This window comes from Ambystoma mexicanum, chromosome 2q (assembly GCF_040938575.1).
Source record: "Ambystoma mexicanum isolate Mex_15411 chromosome 2q, UKY_AmexF1_1, whole genome shotgun sequence".
NCBI classification, from domain to species: domain Eukaryota; kingdom Metazoa; phylum Chordata; class Amphibia; order Caudata; family Ambystomatidae; genus Ambystoma; species Ambystoma mexicanum.
Window position 1 is genome coordinate 1,091,332,494 of NC_090924.1, and position 19,632 is coordinate 1,091,352,125.

Here is a 19,632-nt window from a genome sequence, read left to right on the forward strand (position 1 = left end):
AGATGTGTCCTGTCCAAAAGGATTGTCATGTTCATCATAAAGATCTTCACAGACCTCTTCAGGTTCTGAGAATTGGGTGGAATGTTTTTGCACTTTGGGCAAACTAGGGTATGAATCTTGCCCCCTAGGTCTCTTGGGGGCAAAACATTTGTCAGAGAAGTCTACAAACCTTGACAATTTATTCATACAACTCTCAACCCTCTGGTCCATTGGGATGAACCAGAGGGGTCAGGAGGAGGAAAGTTTCTTCAGTGGAAAAAGGGTCCACAGAAAGAAGGGCCTTGTCAGACAAAGTCAGAGGGGCTGGGAACCTTCTGAATACTGACAATGAGCTTTTCGGCTTATTCGCTGCAACAATGTTTGTGAGACTCTCGCATAGCTCCGGCGGATTAGGGAGCGATTTCGATGCGCCGTTGAGGGTTTTGGGACTGCCGAAACTTTAGTTTCGGACGCACTTATGCGGTGCGTAGATTGGGTCCTTTAACAGAGGCGCCCTTATGGTGGGAATGCCCAAATGCATGCGCGACGGGTACGGGCCATCGTGCGGATTGGTAGGCACAGTCGAACCATTCAGCGGGCCTGTTGACGCCCATTGCTTCCTAAACAAATCCATCAAAGGAGTCCATGGGGTTGTGTGCTCATCTTGTTGTGGTGCGGATGTGCCCCTGTCGCTGTGGTGTGATCTCTCCATAGCAGTGCCGGCAGCCTGCATGTCGGGGGTCGGGCAACCTGACGGTTCCGCAGAAAGGTCTATGGCCTCCACATCGGAGCCATGGCTGCCGCTAGAGTCCTCATCACTAGAGGCGCCTCCGGAAAGAGTCTTAGCCTGCTGCATAGTGTAGGCCACACACACACCACTTCGTTCGCTGATCTTTTAGCGTCGGACAAAAGTTGGCAAGACTCATGATCACGATGAGCGATCCTGCAAGACTCGTTACACTTGGGTGACTGTCCCCATGAGGATACGTTACGTTACAGGGACAGAACTTAAAATGGATTCTTCTGCATTGCAGAGGTAAAGGGCAGCAGCCAGACAAGGGGGTCGGGGGAGGGAAATGCATTCTTAAAGAATCACAACCCAGGGGCCCCACTCTCCCACAGTATAGGCCTGGCCGGAGGGGCGAGGCCATGCGGTCAACAGCTTCAACCAAAGCCCCAGTCGCCGAAAGTCAGACGTCTCCTGCGCAGGGATCCACAACCACCAAAGGTCGAAGACTGAAAACTACGAACGGTCGTGGGACAATAAGGTATGTTTTTTGCACTATATCTCTTACGATCTCTGCATAAGGCGACCAGCTACCTGGGCGGATAGCACAATCTGAGGGACATCAACGCGCAATGAATTTTGGGTACAATACCCGTCACATTAGTGATCGCGTTACAGGCATGCCCCGGTCGACATCCCCTTTCGATCCTTGAAAGAAAGATCCAATACTCTGATTACCACTAGATGTCGGACTATATGCACAGCATGCGATTCTAAGCAGATTAACAAGCATCAGAAATGTATTTATATATACACAAGACACTAGCAAATCTAAAATGCAGCAACTAACAAGCACACTTAATGTTAAATGGAATCACGTTAAATAAGAAACAATGCAGGCGAGTAACCATCTATGCTTTACATATCCAGCACACAAGTGCGGATACGGACCTTAATTGACATCACTATCACCTTTGCAAAATTGAGATGAGGGGAAGTTTGAGTTAGACAGAACACACTGTTAATAACTAGTATACTCTCCCAGAGGGATATAGGCAGTCTGTTTCCTAGCAATAAAAAAAGTGTGAACAATTAAAACCTATGGAGGAACCAGGACTGCCAAAGCCAGTACGATCAAGAAGATGGACCTTTGGGAAACCATGACAGTCAAAGTCAAATGGACAGTTCCAGTTCGGATGACGATCTTCAGAGGACGAGTTAACCAGTCAATGGTTCTGCAAACACAGGAGCACAAGGGGAGCCAAACTCAAAGGTCTGAACAGAGTTGAGGTCAACTCTCACTTGAAGACAACACTTCCCAAGCCAGGAAGCACTGACAATGGCACAAGGCAATTACACTCCAAGCACCACAGTACCTTGAAAGTGAAGAAGAAATGGTCGCAGGCTTCCTTCTAGGTGCAGTGTTGCAGACAGATTCCTGCTCCTTGGTCGTGGAGATGAAAGGGCGACCTCTGGCGGGAGCACTGGAGAAGGGGTCGGCAGCAATGGATTCATCGCACACAATGGATTAGTCTTTGTGGTTTTGGTGCCTTTTTCATAGCACCAAGAAGAGAATATCGCTGGTCGGATTTGCTTCGATTACTTGGTCCCAAACTCTGGTGATGGACTTTTGGATAAGGATTCCTGCCTCTGGAGTATCACAGATGCCTGCAAAGTTTCAGACGGATTCGATCTTCAGAAGACTATGCACTCAATGGTCCAGGTACCCCAGGTATTGATTCTGCAGCTCAGGAAAGTCAGAAAAGTCGGGGGGGGGGGGGGGGGAAATTGACCCCAAAATGAAGGTCTTGAGGCTAGTTGGTCTCAACAGCCTAAGGGAGTAGTGCTTGGCGGCTCTTCCCTGCCCATGTGAAAATGGGGTCAGCTCAGCTGCAAGGAGTCACTGGTGCTTCTGAGGTCCTGGAAGGTGGTCCTGGCTTCTCCGCTTGTCTTCAGCTTCGGATTCCTTGTTCCAGTGGTCGACTGTAGTCCCAAAATCCTTGCCTTTTATGCAGAATCCCATTAATTCACAGTCATGTAGCTGTCAATCACCTGGAGGATGTGCTGTCCTCAAGGACAGCCAGCTGGAAAGTTTTTCAGCCAGGCATATCTACAGACAAAAGGTCAGTGAATTGTCAGGCTTCTCCCTCACTTCTTGCTTTTCCAGACATACTGGAGCCTGAGTGGGCATCAGGGATGAAGCCTGCCAAAGGCAACTCTCACATCTATTGTTAAGCATAGAGTAAAAGCTCAGCAGAAACTGACAAACGAGAAATGGCAAAAAAAAGACAAGGGCCATTTTGAGAAATTGGCAGCCATGGGTTGTGTATTGCAGCTGATCAGCCTGCTAGTAACCGGCACAAAAGGTAATAAAAGTAACCACTGCCACCAGCCATTTAAGTTAGTCAGTGTAACAAAAGGTTACATGAGAAGTGGGATAAGTAGTTAATATGCAACTCCCTCTCGCCCCCAGGTACTCCACATGGTGTGTGCTGGACCCTCAAAAGAAAAAAGGTAATAAAAATTACCTTACCATTCTTGGTAGCTGCAGTTCTCACAAGAACATTTATTTAAACATTAAGAGAAGTCCAAGGACTCCGTGCGGTGAAGCTGCACAGAGGGTGCTGTGTGTCACTAAGCAAAAAGCAGATGCCTGTATTAAACATATGGACTTTACCAGAATCCGTAAAACAGTAAAAATCCCAGTCAGAGAAAAAGAAAGATGAGTGGTAAAAAAATGCACACTCAGGAGATTAAAAATTCCTGAGTCCAGCAAAAGTGCTAGGGTTAAAGGTGATTATCACAGACACTAAAAATTCTCCCAAACACCCCCATACCCTTTTTTCTTGTGGCACCTTGAAACATTGTTTATAGATGCATTATAAAAACCCAATAAATAAAATAATACTCTCAGGGAGCATGACATTTAACTCAACATGCTTCGAGCCCCCCCTTTCTACTACTGCCCTGGCTGAAGAAACAGCCATCCTCCTTCCCCATCCACAAAAAACAAATAAACTCTGACTTCCTTCCAACACAATCACCATTCAGTGGCTGAACTCGCATCCTGCAAAAAAAGTCCTCACTGTACTCTACTCTTCCTGGCACTGTTGTACTTTATACGTTGCCTTTCCTGTAGCAATTCTTCCTCTGCTGGTCTCCCCACATCACTTAAACCCCAACCTGCTGTGCTCTTCGCCAGTGGCCCAAACTGTTGGCTCCCTCTCCATGAACAAATCTCCCTTGTAAAACGCATGCGACTACACAGACTAGCTTTGTCTACAGTTGATTATGTTAGAGATTCCACCTACACTTTGCGTAATTTAAATTTAAATCTTAAAATTACCTCACTGAACAAGGGGACATGGACAGGTTGTATTCTTCCGTACAGCTCAGTTTGCGTATTTATACTTCCATAATATGGAGTTGGAATGAGGTAGCCATCTATGAAAAGAAAGAAAAACAGATTACAATGTTAACCAGTTTGCTTCAATTCTGTTATTGCATGCATTGTGAGTTGGTTCTACAAGGTCAAGGAGTTGTAGGTGCCAAACAGATGGGTCGGTGGCTCAATGAACTAATGCATCCACTACAGGGCCTTGTGTTGGACCTCATGGTCACAGGTTTGAATCTCAGCAGGTCCATCAAGCCCTTAATCCTTCCGAGGCGGATAAAATTAGTGGCATTAAGTTGGGTAACAAACACCTGTTATTAGCACCAAGATGCCCCTTCGGGGTTGAAGGTGCGCTCTACAGATCCGCCAGTTAGGTTATGGTGATTTCCCTTTGACAATTATATGCTGTGTTTTCACCAACGGCTGATCCACGTTTGGCTTTTAAACGTTGTATTTTTGCTGCTGCCAATTACAGGTTGCTTAAATATATATGTGTTGTGCGTTTGGGGATTTAGATCAGAGGTTAAGGAGGAACTGCCAGTTTGCGATATGCACACCATTCCATACTCAACAGCAAATTCTCACTCATCACTTTTTAGTGCAAATTGTGACCAGAATTAACGTAATAAAGGTGAAGTTTTTCTTACCTCCGGGATCCAACAGTACAGTGGACAGTGCAGAAAAGATGGAAGAGCATCCATTCATAATCACAATCTGGAAAGAAATAAACAACCTCAATATGCATTATAAAATGCAAACTTTGCCAAACAAAAATATGCATTTATATTCACTCAATCCTTGGTGGAGATTAGAACTGTCCCAACAAAGTCCACACAAGGGGCTTCATAAAACTATCCTAGAGGCAATACAAAAAAGACTCCTAGTATAGACCTTGTTAGGTAAGAATTGATGCCGTCCAATTGGTGTGGAACTACACGAGACATCTCTTGGCATTAGGTAACCCACCTTTTAATACAGGCCTGTACTACACAAGTTGGTAGTATGACTGAGCAGCCAGGCTTCTCTTAAGAGGGGTAATGTGAGCTGTAGACATGTACAATGAATTCAGTAAATGAAGGTATCCAAGTAAACACGTACACACTACTATACATTTTTATATATACACAGATTTTAAAGAATTTTAAGCAGCAACGAATAGTAACATTAAACCCAAGTTAGGATTCAATTCAAAAAGAATACTAAAGCAAGTGAGTCATTCTTTCATATTTCCTGCACATAGTGACGTCATTGGAGGTCAGTAATGACACTCATTTCATATCACCTTTGCAGTATTGAATTATAAGGGAGGGGAAAGTTTGTCAGATCAGAACAGTTAAGATTCTCCTAGATGGATGCAGGCAGTCTTATCCCAGCAATAGGTGTTCAACAATTAAAATCGTTAAGGGAAGAAGCACTGCCAAAGCCGATAGGAACAGAAGGGGGCCTTTAGGGAACCAGGACAGCCAAAGTCAATGGACCAGTTCAAAGTCCTGATGCTCTCTTAGAAAATGTTCTTATAGTCAGTAGTTCAAATAGAAAATCACAGCAAATCAAGGAATCACCTTGAAGAAGCACAAGCTAAAAGGCCAGTGAGTTAAATCTACTCAATAGCACTCCCCAAGGTAGTAAGCACCACAAATGGCAAAAGGCTGATTTACACCAAGCCCTACACTACCTGTGAACTGAAGAATTTTTCCAGCTGGATGCCTTCTGGTTGCAGTGCAGCAGATCCTTGTTCCTGGTCCTTGGTCGTGGTGATGAAAGGGAGGACGTCTGCCGTGCTCCTGCGGCAGCACTCGAGTGAGAGGGACTTGGCAGCGATGGATTCTCCTCGGCACTGGTTTTGGTGCTTTTTTCTCAGCATCAAAGAACAGCCAGCTCTGGTTAGGCTTTACTTGATCCTTCAATACTGACTCTGGATGAAGATTTCCTGCTTCTGTAGTGTCTTCTGGACGCCCATGAAGTTTTGGCCGGATTCGCTCTTCGGAAGACAATGCACTCGATGGTCAGGGGTTTCCGGGTATTGGGATTCTGCAGCCTTGAAAAGTCACAGCAAGTCGGGTGTTGCGGCCAAAATGAAGCCGATCTTTAAAGCTAGTTGGTTCCACCAGCCAAAGGGAGGAAGTCTTCCCAACTTCACCAGGCACTTCGCGGCTGGGGAGGGTGCTGTCTCTTCACGTCTTCTGCGCATGTTGTACTCCAATGGTCAACTGCCTCTAGTCCCAAAAACCTCACCTTTTAAGCAAGTTCCCATTCATTCGCAGCCCTAGGCTGCTAATCAACGAGCAGGATGGCTGGCTAATCAGAACCGAAGCCCGCCAAAGGCAAAACGCACAAAGGAGTCAAACCCGATTCAGAGTAAAAGCCCAGAAGAAACGGACTAGAAATGGTGACTGGGGCAATTTTCAGAAAATGGTCACCCTTTGGTGTTGTACTGCAGCTGAGCCATCAGCCTGCAGATACATGGCACAAGGTAATAAAAAAGTAAGCCGCTGCCACCAGCCATTCAAGTTAGAATGTTACATGAGGAGTGTGATACAGGAGTTACTATGTAACCCCTGCCAGCACCACATGGGGTGGTGTGTGTGCTGGGCCACAAGAGACAAGCTAAGTAAAACAGGGGTCACCTTACTATTCTTGGGAACAGTAGTTCACCCAAGAAAATGTAGTTGAACATTAAGAGAAGACCAGGGGACCTCCGTGGCACTGCACAAAAAGGTGCTGTGTGTCACAATGCAAAAAGCAGGTGCCTATGGATATTTACCAGACTTCATTAAACAGTAAGAAACGCAATAATCCTAGTCAGAAAGACCAGTGATAAGAGAAAAGTCCCACTCAGGAGTTAAAATTAAAAAGATCCGAGTCCAGCAAAAGAGCTGGGGGTCTTAAAGGGAATTGGCACAGAAGTGAAAATTCTCCAACAGACCTGCACTACTTTTGGTAGCATGGAGGACTGTTAAGTACAAAGAGCCTGTAGCAACATATGGTCAAATGAAACACTGATACACTAGGTATTGTACAAATAATGGTTTCATACATACACAGAATTCTTTAGAAAGGCACGTACCATCATTCATAAACACAATTATAAAAACCAACACTATGTTCATGGTATGCAAACCAAAGTCTAAACCTTATTTAGACTAGCAGTGGCAGTATGCTATTCATGGGGAGTAAAACCACTTTAGTAGACTTTAAGAATGACAGTATGCAATGCAAAGTAAGCAGACCCTATTGTTATTAGGCCATCTTAGTTATTCCATCTCAGAAATACTAATACTGTAACAAGTAGACACCTCGAAAGAATAAGCAACTTATTCTTCTCCAAGGAAGGATAGTTACACCAACATTACTTTTCAGAATAGTGGGACACAATGCTAAGCAAAAACGAATGAATTACTTTTCAGAGGGGTCGTTTGCTGTTATATGTTTAGAACAGCAATAAGCTATTCAAGGTGGGTAAAACCTTATAGGTCGAACTCTTACACTATTGCGATTACAGGGATATGTAGTTATACCAATGTTACTTCTAAGGAAAGCAAGAACTCTAGCAGCCTTTCAGAAAGGCAGTAAGCAGTTCAAGATGAGCAAGAACCTCATGTTGCACTTTTAGAATGGAGGTAAGCTATTAAAGGAGTGTACAACCCTATTGTTATTACTTTATTATTCCTGAATAAGTGCAAGTCTAACTTTCTAGAATAGTGGACAATTCAAAAAGGTAAGTAAATAACTTCTACTTTTCAGAGGGGCAAAAGGCAACTTCAAGGTTAGTATGAACTCAGCGTGGAACTGATTCCTGAAACAGAAGCAGTTACAAAGTGTCACTAACACCTTTACAAGCAAGTACTTTGCAACACATTTTCTAGTCAGAGGCCTTCAACTTCAAGGTCCTTCCCTATTCTACGGCATGAGTGATCTCGGAGGCAGAAGAGGGGCACTGGTAGTCCAGAGGCAGGTGGCAGGTCAGGATATGACTCATGCAGGAAAGTCTCAGGATTGCTCGTCCAATTAAGTACAGACGATGGTGAACTCCCAAACACGAATCACCACCCTAGCCAACAAGGAGCTACACAAGAATTTAGGTAAATCTAACCCTAGGCCACACAGTACCTTAGCAGTCAAGAGCTTGCAGACGGATGCATTCACAATGCAGCAGCACAGGACCTGGATTCTTGATTGTGGTGATGAAAGAAAGGACACAGGGTGGGACCTTGCAGCAGTCGACGGAAAAGGCTGTCAAAGGATTCTTCAGTGATTCTCGTGGATTTGGATCCTTTTGAAGGTACAAGGTGAAGGACAGTCATTGCCAATCAGATACACCTCGCCATCTTGGTCCAGCACTCTGGTGAGGCGACATCAAGGAGTGGAATCGTGCCTTCGGAGATCCAGTACGAGTCCAAAGTTTTAGCACAATTCGCTCTTCGAAAGACGTTGCACAGCACTCAAGCTCGTGGTGCCAGGGTATTGGCGGTTTGCATGCCAGGAAGGCCTCAGCTCGTCACGCAATGGCTCGAAATACAGGTTGTCTCAAGTTTGATCGGTCCCTAGAGTGTTTGGGTTGGAGTTCGCGTTTTTGGAAGGGCTGGGGGGGTTCAGCAAAGGCAGCAGTTTCACAGCAGGCACCTCCGGGAACTGGAAGTTGTTACATCAGTCTTCTCTTCTTAAAAGGATCTTCTGTTCCAGTGGCCGACTAGTCTTCATCTCCAAGTACCAGGCAAGATATACAGGAACCCACACAACCTCAGCGAACCGTCCCCAGTGGGAACTGGTTTCTCTGGCACATCACAAGACCAAGATAAGCAGAGTTTCAAGCTTGTCCCTCACTTCCTGCCTTCAGACATGCTGGAGCCTCGGCTGGCTACACAAAGGGTGCCCGGCGAAGTCAAACAACCAGGACCTCCCTCACCCAGGACAGCAGAAGGACAAGTAGTGACAAGGACACTTAAGGCAGAAAAAAGAAAGAAGCCACCATTCTAGCACAATGGTGACCCATCTGTGCATTACTGCGGCTGGTTTGACAGCTTAAGAGTAGAAATCATACAAAAGTAAGTAAAGTATGTCAACTGCCACCAGCCATTATAGTAAGATTGTTACAGGAACAGTGAGAAAGGGGATATACCATGTTATCTCCTCAGCACTCCGTAGGGTGGAGTGTGTTGTATCATACAAACATGTAAAGGGGATTAAAAAAACAAAATACCCTTCAGAACAAGTGTTCTGCAAGGTACGTCAAGAGGGGGAAAAAAGGGTGCCCAAGGGGACACCCAGCAACACTAGTGATGTGTGCTGCAATAATAGAATGTAGTTGCCCAAAAGTTATAGAAAGGATAGAATAAAACAAACTAGGAGTCAGAAAAATAACACCCATAAATAGAGTTTTTAAATAAAGGGTGAGTGGGAACTTCCCCCACTCGCTCGGGAACATGAAAGAATCATCCACAAAGTTCTGAGGGTCTCACAGTGGAGGGAGATTTAGCATATGAACGTACATCTAACCTAACAGATTCAATTGTCTAATATGTGGGTACTGATTGGACATTTGTGATCTACTTTATGACTTCAATAATCATTCCTATTCATTTTGCCAACAGACTTTATTCTTCATCCTTGGAGTGATGCTAAAGCTTAGATACTTCACACCAATTATAAGTAGCAAGTTTAATGGTGCACAATGGATGCTATGAAAGTGCCAGGACAAGACCACGCCTTAAAATATTCCTTCCACTACCTGCCTCCCAATGCAGTTCTTAATTGCTATTGCCCCACCCCTGTTGTATATCCTACAAATAAAATATTAATGCACGTCTTACTTTCCCACCCAATCCTGTCCAGGTCAATCCTCTGTCCCGAAATGATAACATTGTTGTCCAACAATCCCCTTCAGGATCCAAACTGGCAATCAGTGCTGTTCTGCCACACTGTCCTGTTCAATTCCGCTGCCCTGCCATTCCCCAGCTCCTGGAGTGCTTCAGCACCTTCTTAGAGTAAATACCCACACCTCAGTGCTGTATCACCTTACTCAGAGTGTTAGGCAAGATTGTATGTAGTACGCTTTGTGTGCCCAACAACCGTGGCCTCCTGGCAATAGTGACCCAACCTTTGGTACAAGTGTGAACTACTCCGGTTTGTAGTGTGGTTGAGTAGCCAGGCTGATCTCAAGAGGAGTCAATGTGAGCCGTAATGTAGCACTTATTTTAAACAGTTACACTCAAGGTCAGTTGTAAAACCTTCAGAAGGGAGCAATAGATGCAACAATTCAAATGCACTTCAAACCACACTTAGTTTCTCTAAATTACACGATACCCATTGGGGATGGCACACACTTTGTACACCCATAGCTAGTACATTGATTTATCAATAATATATTTATAGCAATAAAGAGTTCGGTGGAAAAGCAGAATAAAACAAAGGTTAACAAATAATTCACAAACAGCTGAGTACTTTTTAAAACCTTCCAAAGCAAAGTAAATTAACCTTTTCTCGAGTTTAGGAGAGAACCTAGGATGTGTATGTAAAACCAATTTGTCTTTATGGATAATAAAGAAAGGGTCCTGCACTGACAATGCTTGCAATTCACTAACTCTTATCGAGGTAATAAGGCAGTTTTGTAGGTCAGGTGTTTAAGACTTGACTTATACATATGTTCAAATGACCCCCCCCGCCCATGAGCTTAGAAAGTACAGCATTGAGAGCCTGGCGGTGGATTAAAAATTGGAGGGTGGAGTCTCTTTACCCCCTCCATGAATGCCTTAACGACTGGAATTTTCCACCACAATATCTTCTTTTGAGAGGTGGTGTATGCCGATATAGCCGCAATGTATACCAAACCCGCGTCCAACAAGTGGAGCATATCATTTAGAATGTGGGATGAGTACATTCTATGAGGTTTGTTTAGACTGGCACCAGATTACAAATCACTTGTCGAAATAACGGTATCTAGTGTTTGGTTTACGAGCCTCCTTGAGGAGATCTACAGGATGCCAAAACCACAGAACCTAGAGCAGAGGGCCTCTCCAATGGACTGCTGCTGCGAGATCCATTTGTGTGCTTTCTTTCATCCGTCTGCTGGACCAAGAATTCGGACTACTGCTGCATTGCGCAATTTCTGCTGTACCCTATTCTTACTTGTAAGGTACTGCAAGACTTGTTAGAACTCATCTAGAGTTGCTGTCCTGCAAGTGTGTTGCTGGAGTGCCGATTCATTCGTTTGGGAGTCCGCCCATACACGTTTGCCCAAGCTCAAGGACTGCCTTCAGGGAACCTTTCCCTGAGGTCTCTGAAGCTTTTCCCCCCTCCAACAAAGTGTCAATTACTTGGTTCAAGTCTTCCTCTGGAACTCTTCTACACCTTGTGCCTGGCCAGTTTCTCCCCACCCCCAAACCTGACTGAGACACTCATAACTAGATGGGATGGACTTTGAAAGCCTTCGGCCTCTGAAGTAAATGCAAGTCTTACCTGCTCTGTGTTGGTACAGAATTCATTCTTTCCTGAACCAGTAATTGTGTTTAAATGCCAAAGTGGTTTTACTTAGCTTGAATTGCTACCAACTATTCTACAAGCAAACAAAGTCATTTTACATTCCAGCATAATCCTTCAATTGTTGGTTGAGGAACACTTTTGCTAACCAGAAGAACCCCTTTCCCTGAACTGAATTCGGACTTAAGATTAACTGCAAAAGTCCTACTGTATACAGTTTCCCTTACTTACCTGAATTGAAAAGTAAACTTAAGATTGCCTTGTTTCATAACGATATCTATTAAAAAAAACTGCAAGTGTTTAAGTGCATTGACCGTTTGTGTGCTCAAAAAGGTCTTTGTACTATACTACAGCTCTTCTCCCTCCTAGACCAAGCCAAGCTGCTCAGCCATAGCTACCAAACCGCAAATTCAGGCGCAAATCTAAGAATTGGAGCATTGCACACTAAAAAGGAGTCTTCTACAGCTCTACCAGAGGTGGACTTTTAACTCCCAGACATATGTAATCAAACTTAACATACTTCACCCTTGACAGACAATACTGTGCATCAAGGGTAAAACAGGATTAGTGAATGTAGGCCAGTCTAGCCCCATAATAGTTATGTTGGCTTTACCCCTGATGTGCAGTAAATAAAAACAAATGATGGGAAAAGTAATGCTTTTTATATTTGTACTGGGTCGACAAAAATGTGGTTTTAATGACATTTAGCTATCACAAATGGTGGCATAAGCACAAACTCACTGATGTGAAAAAGTGAGTTACAACATACACAAAGTATGTGTTCAGCAAACATGCTCTAGTTGATTCCCGCCCCCTATGAATCGCTGCCTCTGTTAGGGAGGAAGGGTCTCCCAGGCCCCCACCCCTTCATTCCCATTTGAACACACATGATCTGCTCATTCCACGGTTGACAACACGCCTCTGGCCAAGGTGTGCGGTACCCATTCAATGACACAACTGTGTACGGCCTGTGTTAGGCAGAATTGCAGGCAGTACCCTATGGGAACACCACACACAATTAGGACTACAGGTGTAAACAAAAACCAACCTTTGGTACAAGTCTGTACTACACACTTTTGGTAGCGAGCAGAGCAGCCAGGCTTATCTCAAGAGGGAATGTGAGCAGTACAAGAAGTTACACAGAAGTATCACAATCACAGTGTTTCAAGTGGACACTTGCACTCAAGGTTCCTTGGTAGAAAATACTTAAACATTTAATTACACAGTCAATTAGAAAACTTTCACTAGTAGAAATCAACTCAATATTAAACACCAATATACTACAGTATCAAACCAGGTTATAAAGACAGTTTGCACTCCCCTGAAAAAGGAGCCAAATGGCCCTTCAGTACTTTTAAATATGAATAAATAGGTTTGTACAAAGGGTTAGAAAACACTTGTTTTAGATAATGCAAAGGTTCAATGCACCAGGACGGTCAGTTCGACTCAATAGGCCAGGCCAAAGTCAATAGTCTAGTGTTCTTGGATAGGACAGCACAGTTCTTGTAGAAACGGAGAAGTCTTAGTTTTAGAAGTAGTTCAGGCGATAAAGATAGATATGCTGGTTCACAAGCTGATTAGGCCTGCGAGTTGGGAAAGTTTCACGAACTTCCACCGCAAGAGTTGGACTCTCAACTATGACAGTACCTTAAAGTGGAGCAAAAAGATGCAGCTCAAGACATTCGTTCCTGGCAGGTCCTGCAGGTCTCGCTGTTCCCGAGCCTCAGTCGGGAGGACGTCTGGGGACTCCTGCACTGCACTGAATCGTCGGAGCAAGCAAAATGGCGACACTTCAGCTCACATAACTGGCTTTCAAACACACTGGTGTCCTTCCCCCTGGTTAACCTTAACCAGCTCTGAGAATGGTATCCAGGAGTTTGCCGAGTTGATTGGTCCCACCAACTCAAAGGGAGAAGCTGTCCTTGAAGGAGCCTCTGTCGATTGGAGATCTGGCAATTCGGGGTTGCAGCAGGGCTTCACCGGCAAACCCATGGTCCAGTGGTTGCAGCAGCCGTCCTCTTCCAGCTCGTCTTCCGTTCTTTCGTTCCAGTGGTCGACTGCCTTCCAGTCTTTTAGACTCGCCTTTTAAACAGTTTTCTCCCATTCATTCCAGCATAGCTGCCACTCAACCAGCAAGGTGGCTGTCCTTGCCGGACAGTCAGCCAATCACACCAGAGTGCAATTGGGTCTCCTAGTAGACCAAGCACAGGGAGTTTCGGGTACCTCCCTCACTTCCTGCCCACCCCAGACACTCAGACGCCAAGGGCGGACTTCTGTCCTGAAGCCTGCCAAAAGGCTCACGAACAAAGGGACCAAACCTGGTTTGGCACGCAGAGTTAAACACCAGAAGGACCTTTCCACAGAGAAAAGGCAAAAAAAGATGACCAAGTTGGTTTTTACAGAGGGGCCTTGGGCGCCATATTGAACATGGCCCTGATTTTTAGCTACCGGTGTTCGTGGTCGGTAAAAATCATGGTAGTTGGTTATAAAACCACTGCCACCAGCCATTTCAATAGGAAAGGGTAGCTTTTGACAGCTACAAGAGTGTTTAGACATAGGGGATACCAGGTAAGCCCTCCAGCACTCTATAGGAAGATAGTTTTTAGAGTAGTAAAGTCAATTTAACTTAGCATTCTCTGTGGAACAGTAGTTCACCTCAGAGAAGAAGGTATTTAAACCTTGGGGAGTCCAAGGGACACCCCATTGCCACTGCACTGAAGGTGCTGTGTGACAATAAAAATATGCCTTATGGGGTTATCTAAAGCTCCATAATCAAACACAAGAGTAAAACACATCAAAATATCTGATAGTGTGAAAAAGGCTCACCCTCTCCATGGGAAAAACAAGTACTCAAAATCCAGCAAAGTTGCTGGGGGTCTCCAAGTTGAAGGGAAATGAGCCAATTTCTGAGAATTCTCCCTAAACCTGAAGGCCATGAGACTCCATTTTTGTTTAGTTTCTGACTCCATTTTCTGCTAGGCCACATGTAATGCTGAATGCCAGCCTGCACCTCCCTTCTTTCTCCGCACACAGTCAGCATGCCAACCCCCACCTCCTCCCCTCTGCCTTCTCTGCGGCTGTCCTGTTCTCACGGAAGCCTGGGTGTGAGAAGTATCAAACGAAACACTATCTCTCACCTTCCTTTTTACACCACTGCCCTGTGAATGACTGGGCCGGAGCCTGGTCCTGAAAAAAACAATTCATCTCCACAAACCTGCCTCTGCACCAACACACCCCCTTTAAAGAAATATAGGCCACAAACCTCCCCTAACCCCACAGTCTTTTTTGATACAACAGTCGCATGCCCCTCTCCCATATACCCCTTCAGTTCACACCCCTAGAACTAATCCCATGTGGCCATATATTCTTCTTGTACTAACAAACGATAGAACACCCTCAAATAGATCTAAGGAGATCCTTGATAAATGTATTATTGATGGACTGTTAGATAAGGCATCTGAACTCATGTACCCCTACTTTTTATTATCCAGGGTAAATGTTTACTGATATGTATTGTATGACAAGATTTATAAATGATCAGATGTGGGACCAAAAAGGCAAATGTTAGATAGTCCAAATCACAGCAACGTGGACTCGCCTGACCCTGCACCCCTCCCAGATGAGCCCAGCTGACCCACATGATCTACATAGTTACAATTTTCAGACCAGCCAATACGGGAGCACCATCCATATGTACTGTATACTGACCAGTCCCTGTTGCCCAATGAATACTACTGAATGTATCCCCTAAAGCACACATCAGATGTTTTTGTAATATAACATGTATTTTCTGTTTTCTGGGCAGAGCACTCAGAGTAAGCAGAGTCCTCTGAGTGCCCCCTTTAACTTTATAAAAAGACTTGTCTTTTACCTCACCTGCACTTGGTCCTGGTCTCATTCCCTACTGGAGTGTCCATTAGTGTCTTATTTGGTTATTCTAATATATTTGTGGTGAATGCCAGCTTTCACCTCTTTGTGCACCGACTACACAGCTAGTCAGTCCCATCCTGAAAGAATAGCTCCCTTCCCAGTCTACATTTATTTTCTCCCCAATCTTTGCTCTCCTGTACAATATACACCTTCCATCTGGACTGGATCTGAAATGAGGTTTTATAGTTGAAAATCCTTGGGACTCCCTCTGCTCCATTCACTCTTTCCCCCCTCTGTTCTCCTCCAACTGCCAGTCAAGAGACAAAGGCAGGCTTAGCAGTAAATGTCCTTTACCTACCCTCTCCTCCCTCCCTATCCATTTCCCAAGGTCAGGCCCTATAAAGCAACCTTACGACTTATGAATGTCCCTCCTGCCACACCCGATCCCCCCCACACCCCTTTTTCCTTCAGTTCTCTTACTCCCCCATATCAGGAATGTGAGTAGGACCTTTAATAAATGTCAAAGACCTTCATGTTCTCTCCTTTCTCTTCCTCCCTCTAGTCAGGGCCAGTTACACAGACCGTTTACTGTAGATGTTCACTGATCTATCCCATTTCCCACTTTCAATCTACATTGAACTGGAATGTACAATGTTATAAAACTCCAATGAAATATCAATTTTAAAATACAAAAGGTTCCAAAAAAAATGGTTTAAAAAACTTTTGGTAAGGGGTACTGTAAACATGAATTATTTACATACAAATAGCAACAGAGCAGGTCATTACATAAAAGGACTCACGTTCTCTGGACTCAGTGGGTTTGGAGCTTTGCCATATTCTGTGAGGAACTTCGCAATTTCTTCCCGAAAACTAAGACAAAGTGACAACAGAAAATAAATCAAGCACATTGAATTTATTTTCAAATCAAAAAAAGCAAAATGACAATCTAAGCAGATTTTACACAACAGTTTTGCAATACGCACAAGAAACAGCACTACCACTTTTCACCCTACAATTGTAATTGCTCAATGTGTTACGCATTTATTTTTTTACTAGGGGTGGAGGTGCGAGAGGCGCACTCTGGTTCCCAGTAGAGTACCTTGCACAGTCCAGTTGATCTCCAAGCACTGTCATGCCTCTTGCACACATCAGGGAGGCAGTCTGTTCAGGTGTTGCTTCCAAATATGGATATATATAATACATTACTCGCTGTAAGCGTTTGATGCTTGTATCTGCTTAGATTCACATGCTGTGAATAGGCCAACATCTAGTGGAAGCTGCAGAGTATTACAGTTTTCAAAATTCGAAAAGGTACGTCGACAGGGCGTGCCACTAATACTATCCCTAGTGTGACGTCTACTGTACCCATGTACCTTCACGCGTCGAGGTCCCTCAGATGGTTTTCTTTCTGACATGAGGTAGCATGAAGTGTGCGTGAGTACTGGTGTAGCCAAGCAGATATGTATCAGATAAGCTCAAAGCATCCATGCACCTTCTCTCCAAGGGGAGGAAGGGTGGGCTGCATGTGAATCCAAGAAGACAAGCATCAGAAATACAGTGAGTAATGTATCCCTTCTGAGGCTTGTGGAATTTGCTTGGATCACATGCTGTGCATAGATTAGCGAGCAGTGTTAGAAGGTGGTGGGTTTTGAGCAGGTTCATTAGCAAACAGAAGTTTTAGAACCGCTTGGCCCACCTGTGTATCTGTCTTGGAACGTGCATCAATGCAGTAGTGCCGAGTGAAGGTGTGTACTGAGCTCCATGTAGCTGCTTTGCAAATGCTGTCTAGGGGGACATTTGCAATGAAAGCCACAGTGGCTCCTATGCTCCTTGTGGAATGAGCCCCTGGCGTGAAAGGCAATGTCTTGTTTGATAAAGAATAGCACAGTTGTATACATCGATTATCCATCTGGAGATGGCATTCTTGGAAATGCGGTCTCCTTCTCTGCCTGGTGCTACGGAGACAGTTGATCTGTTTTCCTCAGCGGTCTGGTCTGGTTTCCATAGTAAAGGACCGCCCTCCTCACATCTAGTGTGTGGAGTTTACCTCAGCCGAGCAGGTGTTCTGGAAGATTGCTGGTAGCTCGATGGACTGGTTTACGTGAAATTTAGAGATTAATTTAGGAGAAAATCTAGGATGTGTGGGTAAAACCAGTTTGTCCTTATGTATGATAAAGAAATGATACTGCACTTAAAAATGCTTGTAATTCACCAACTCTTCTAATGGAAGTAATAGCCACTAAGAAGGCAGTCTTGTAGGTCAGGTGTTTAAGACTTCACTTATGCATCAGCTCGAAGGGTTCCCCATGAGCTTAGCGAGTACTACATTGAGATCCCATCCTGGCGGTGGGTTAGAAATGGGAAGGTGGAGTCGTTTCACTCCCTCCATGAATTAATTAATGACGGTACTTTCCACAATACTTTGTGGGAGGTGGTGTAAACAGATAAAGCAGCCAGGTGGACCTTTATAGAGTTGAAGACTAACCCTGAACCTAGCAAGTGGAGCATAGAAGTTAAAATGTTAACTAAAATGGCACATACTACCCATCTGAGCTCGGCCACAACCCAAACTATGTGGAGTATGGCCAAATTACTTCCCAACCCGCAGTTTATCAGGCCCTCCTCGTTCCTCCCTCAACTGCAGCAGTTTAACACTGACAATAGCCCTAGTCTTAACTTTGTCACCACAACAAACCCCAATCGGACCCCAAAAGACCGCGCTCGCCTTACCAAGACCACTCAGCAGAATAACTCTAGGCTCTAACCAACCCAACATCTCCTAAGAAATGAAAGACTTGGGTATAGGACCAAACTCCAACCTAAACCCCTAAATAAACACTGTCACTGACTCACCTAATACCCAATGTCTAGCCGTGACTAGAAAGACTCCCATCCTAACAGCTACCGACCAGCAGACACATGACAAAACTTAACGGGGCCCTGATCAACTTGAGATCCTTGCTGGCACACGCCTTCGATATGTCAGACCTTATAGCTAACAACAACTTGGACTTTATTGCCATAATGGAAACTTGGCTGCACCCTGCAGCTGGCCCTTCATTAGCACTCGCCCTCCCAGGTGGCTATTCCATTATTATTAGAAAAGACAGAACCAATGCAAAAGGAGGCACACCGCCTTCATATTCAAAAGAGAACTTTCGCGAAATTCCTAATGCAACCTTACCTTCAGCTGAATCAGTGTCTGCCAAATTCACCACGTCGACTACTACCTCATGCCTTATATCCTCCTTCGAGGAGGACTGCTACTTTGGGTGACTTTAATCTAGGGCTCAATGATTGACTCCCTGCGCAGGTGCGCTGCCACCACCAGTACCTTGGTGAATACCCTTGCAGCGGATGCTATTCCGAAGGGTAGCAGCTTGAATTTGTAGTGCTGGTTTGCCATCTTAAATCGCAAACATTTTCTGGGTGCTGGGAACATTGAAATATGAAAATAAGCATCTTTCATATCCACAGTTGCAATGTAGTCCCCCCGCTTTAGCAGAGGGATTACTTCTTGTAGCGTAGTCATGCAGAACTTGTGGCTTGACATTTGTTTGCAGGGCATAGGTCTAATACTGGGCGCATTGTTAGATCTTTCTTTGGTGCAAGGAAGTTAAATACCCTTGTTTACCTGGTTGGCCAGGACAACCTATGGCATCCTTTTGGAGCAGCGTTGCGATTTCCTCGAGAAGGATGCGTGGTTCTTCCTCTGAGGTTTTTCTTCTGGCGCAGGGGATGGTTCTGGGGGGAAATGGGAGGGGTGTCGCTGGATTAGTTCCACACAGTACCTTTGTTTTGACTTTGACCATACCCTGAACCCCTTTGGGAATTTAGTCCTCTGAAGCGACGAAAATTACTATTCCCTCGGCCTGATGGAATCTCTGTAAGCTGTCCCAGGGACTTTTGTATTCATCTTTTGCAGACTTTAGAGTGTCGACTGCTTTCCCAAAGACGACGTTGGGCTTGATAGGCATATTTAGCAGTGTTGCTTGGGTCTCCTGCTTAAAGCCAGATTGACGAAGCCAAGCATGGCGCTTAGTGCTCTCTGCAATTATTCTTCCCGCATTGTCAGCGGCGTCTAAATTGTTCTTGAGGCTGCAGCTCAAAACAGCTCTGCCCTCTGCTGCTACCTGGGCCAATTGAGTCTTTAAGGGCCTGGGGCTGATGATAGTGCAGACACCTC

General features: G+C 44.8%; 1 protein-coding gene across 2 annotated transcripts in view; it reads right to left on the reverse strand.

Annotated features, from left to right (window-relative positions):
• LOC138569961 (1-aminocyclopropane-1-carboxylate synthase-like protein 1) overlaps positions 1-19,632 on the reverse strand; it is a 240,250-nt gene that overhangs the window by 159,253 nt on the left and 61,365 nt on the right. For both annotated transcript variants that reach the window (XM_069648442.1, XM_069648441.1), the window contains exons 4-6: positions 16,247-16,316; positions 4,748-4,814; positions 4,053-4,150 (exon numbers count right to left, since the gene is read on the reverse strand). In XM_069648442.1, coding sequence (XP_069504543.1) covers positions 4,053-4,150; positions 4,748-4,814; positions 16,247-16,316 — 235 coding nt within the window. The remainder of the gene's footprint in view (positions 1-4,052; positions 4,151-4,747; positions 4,815-16,246; positions 16,317-19,632) is intronic.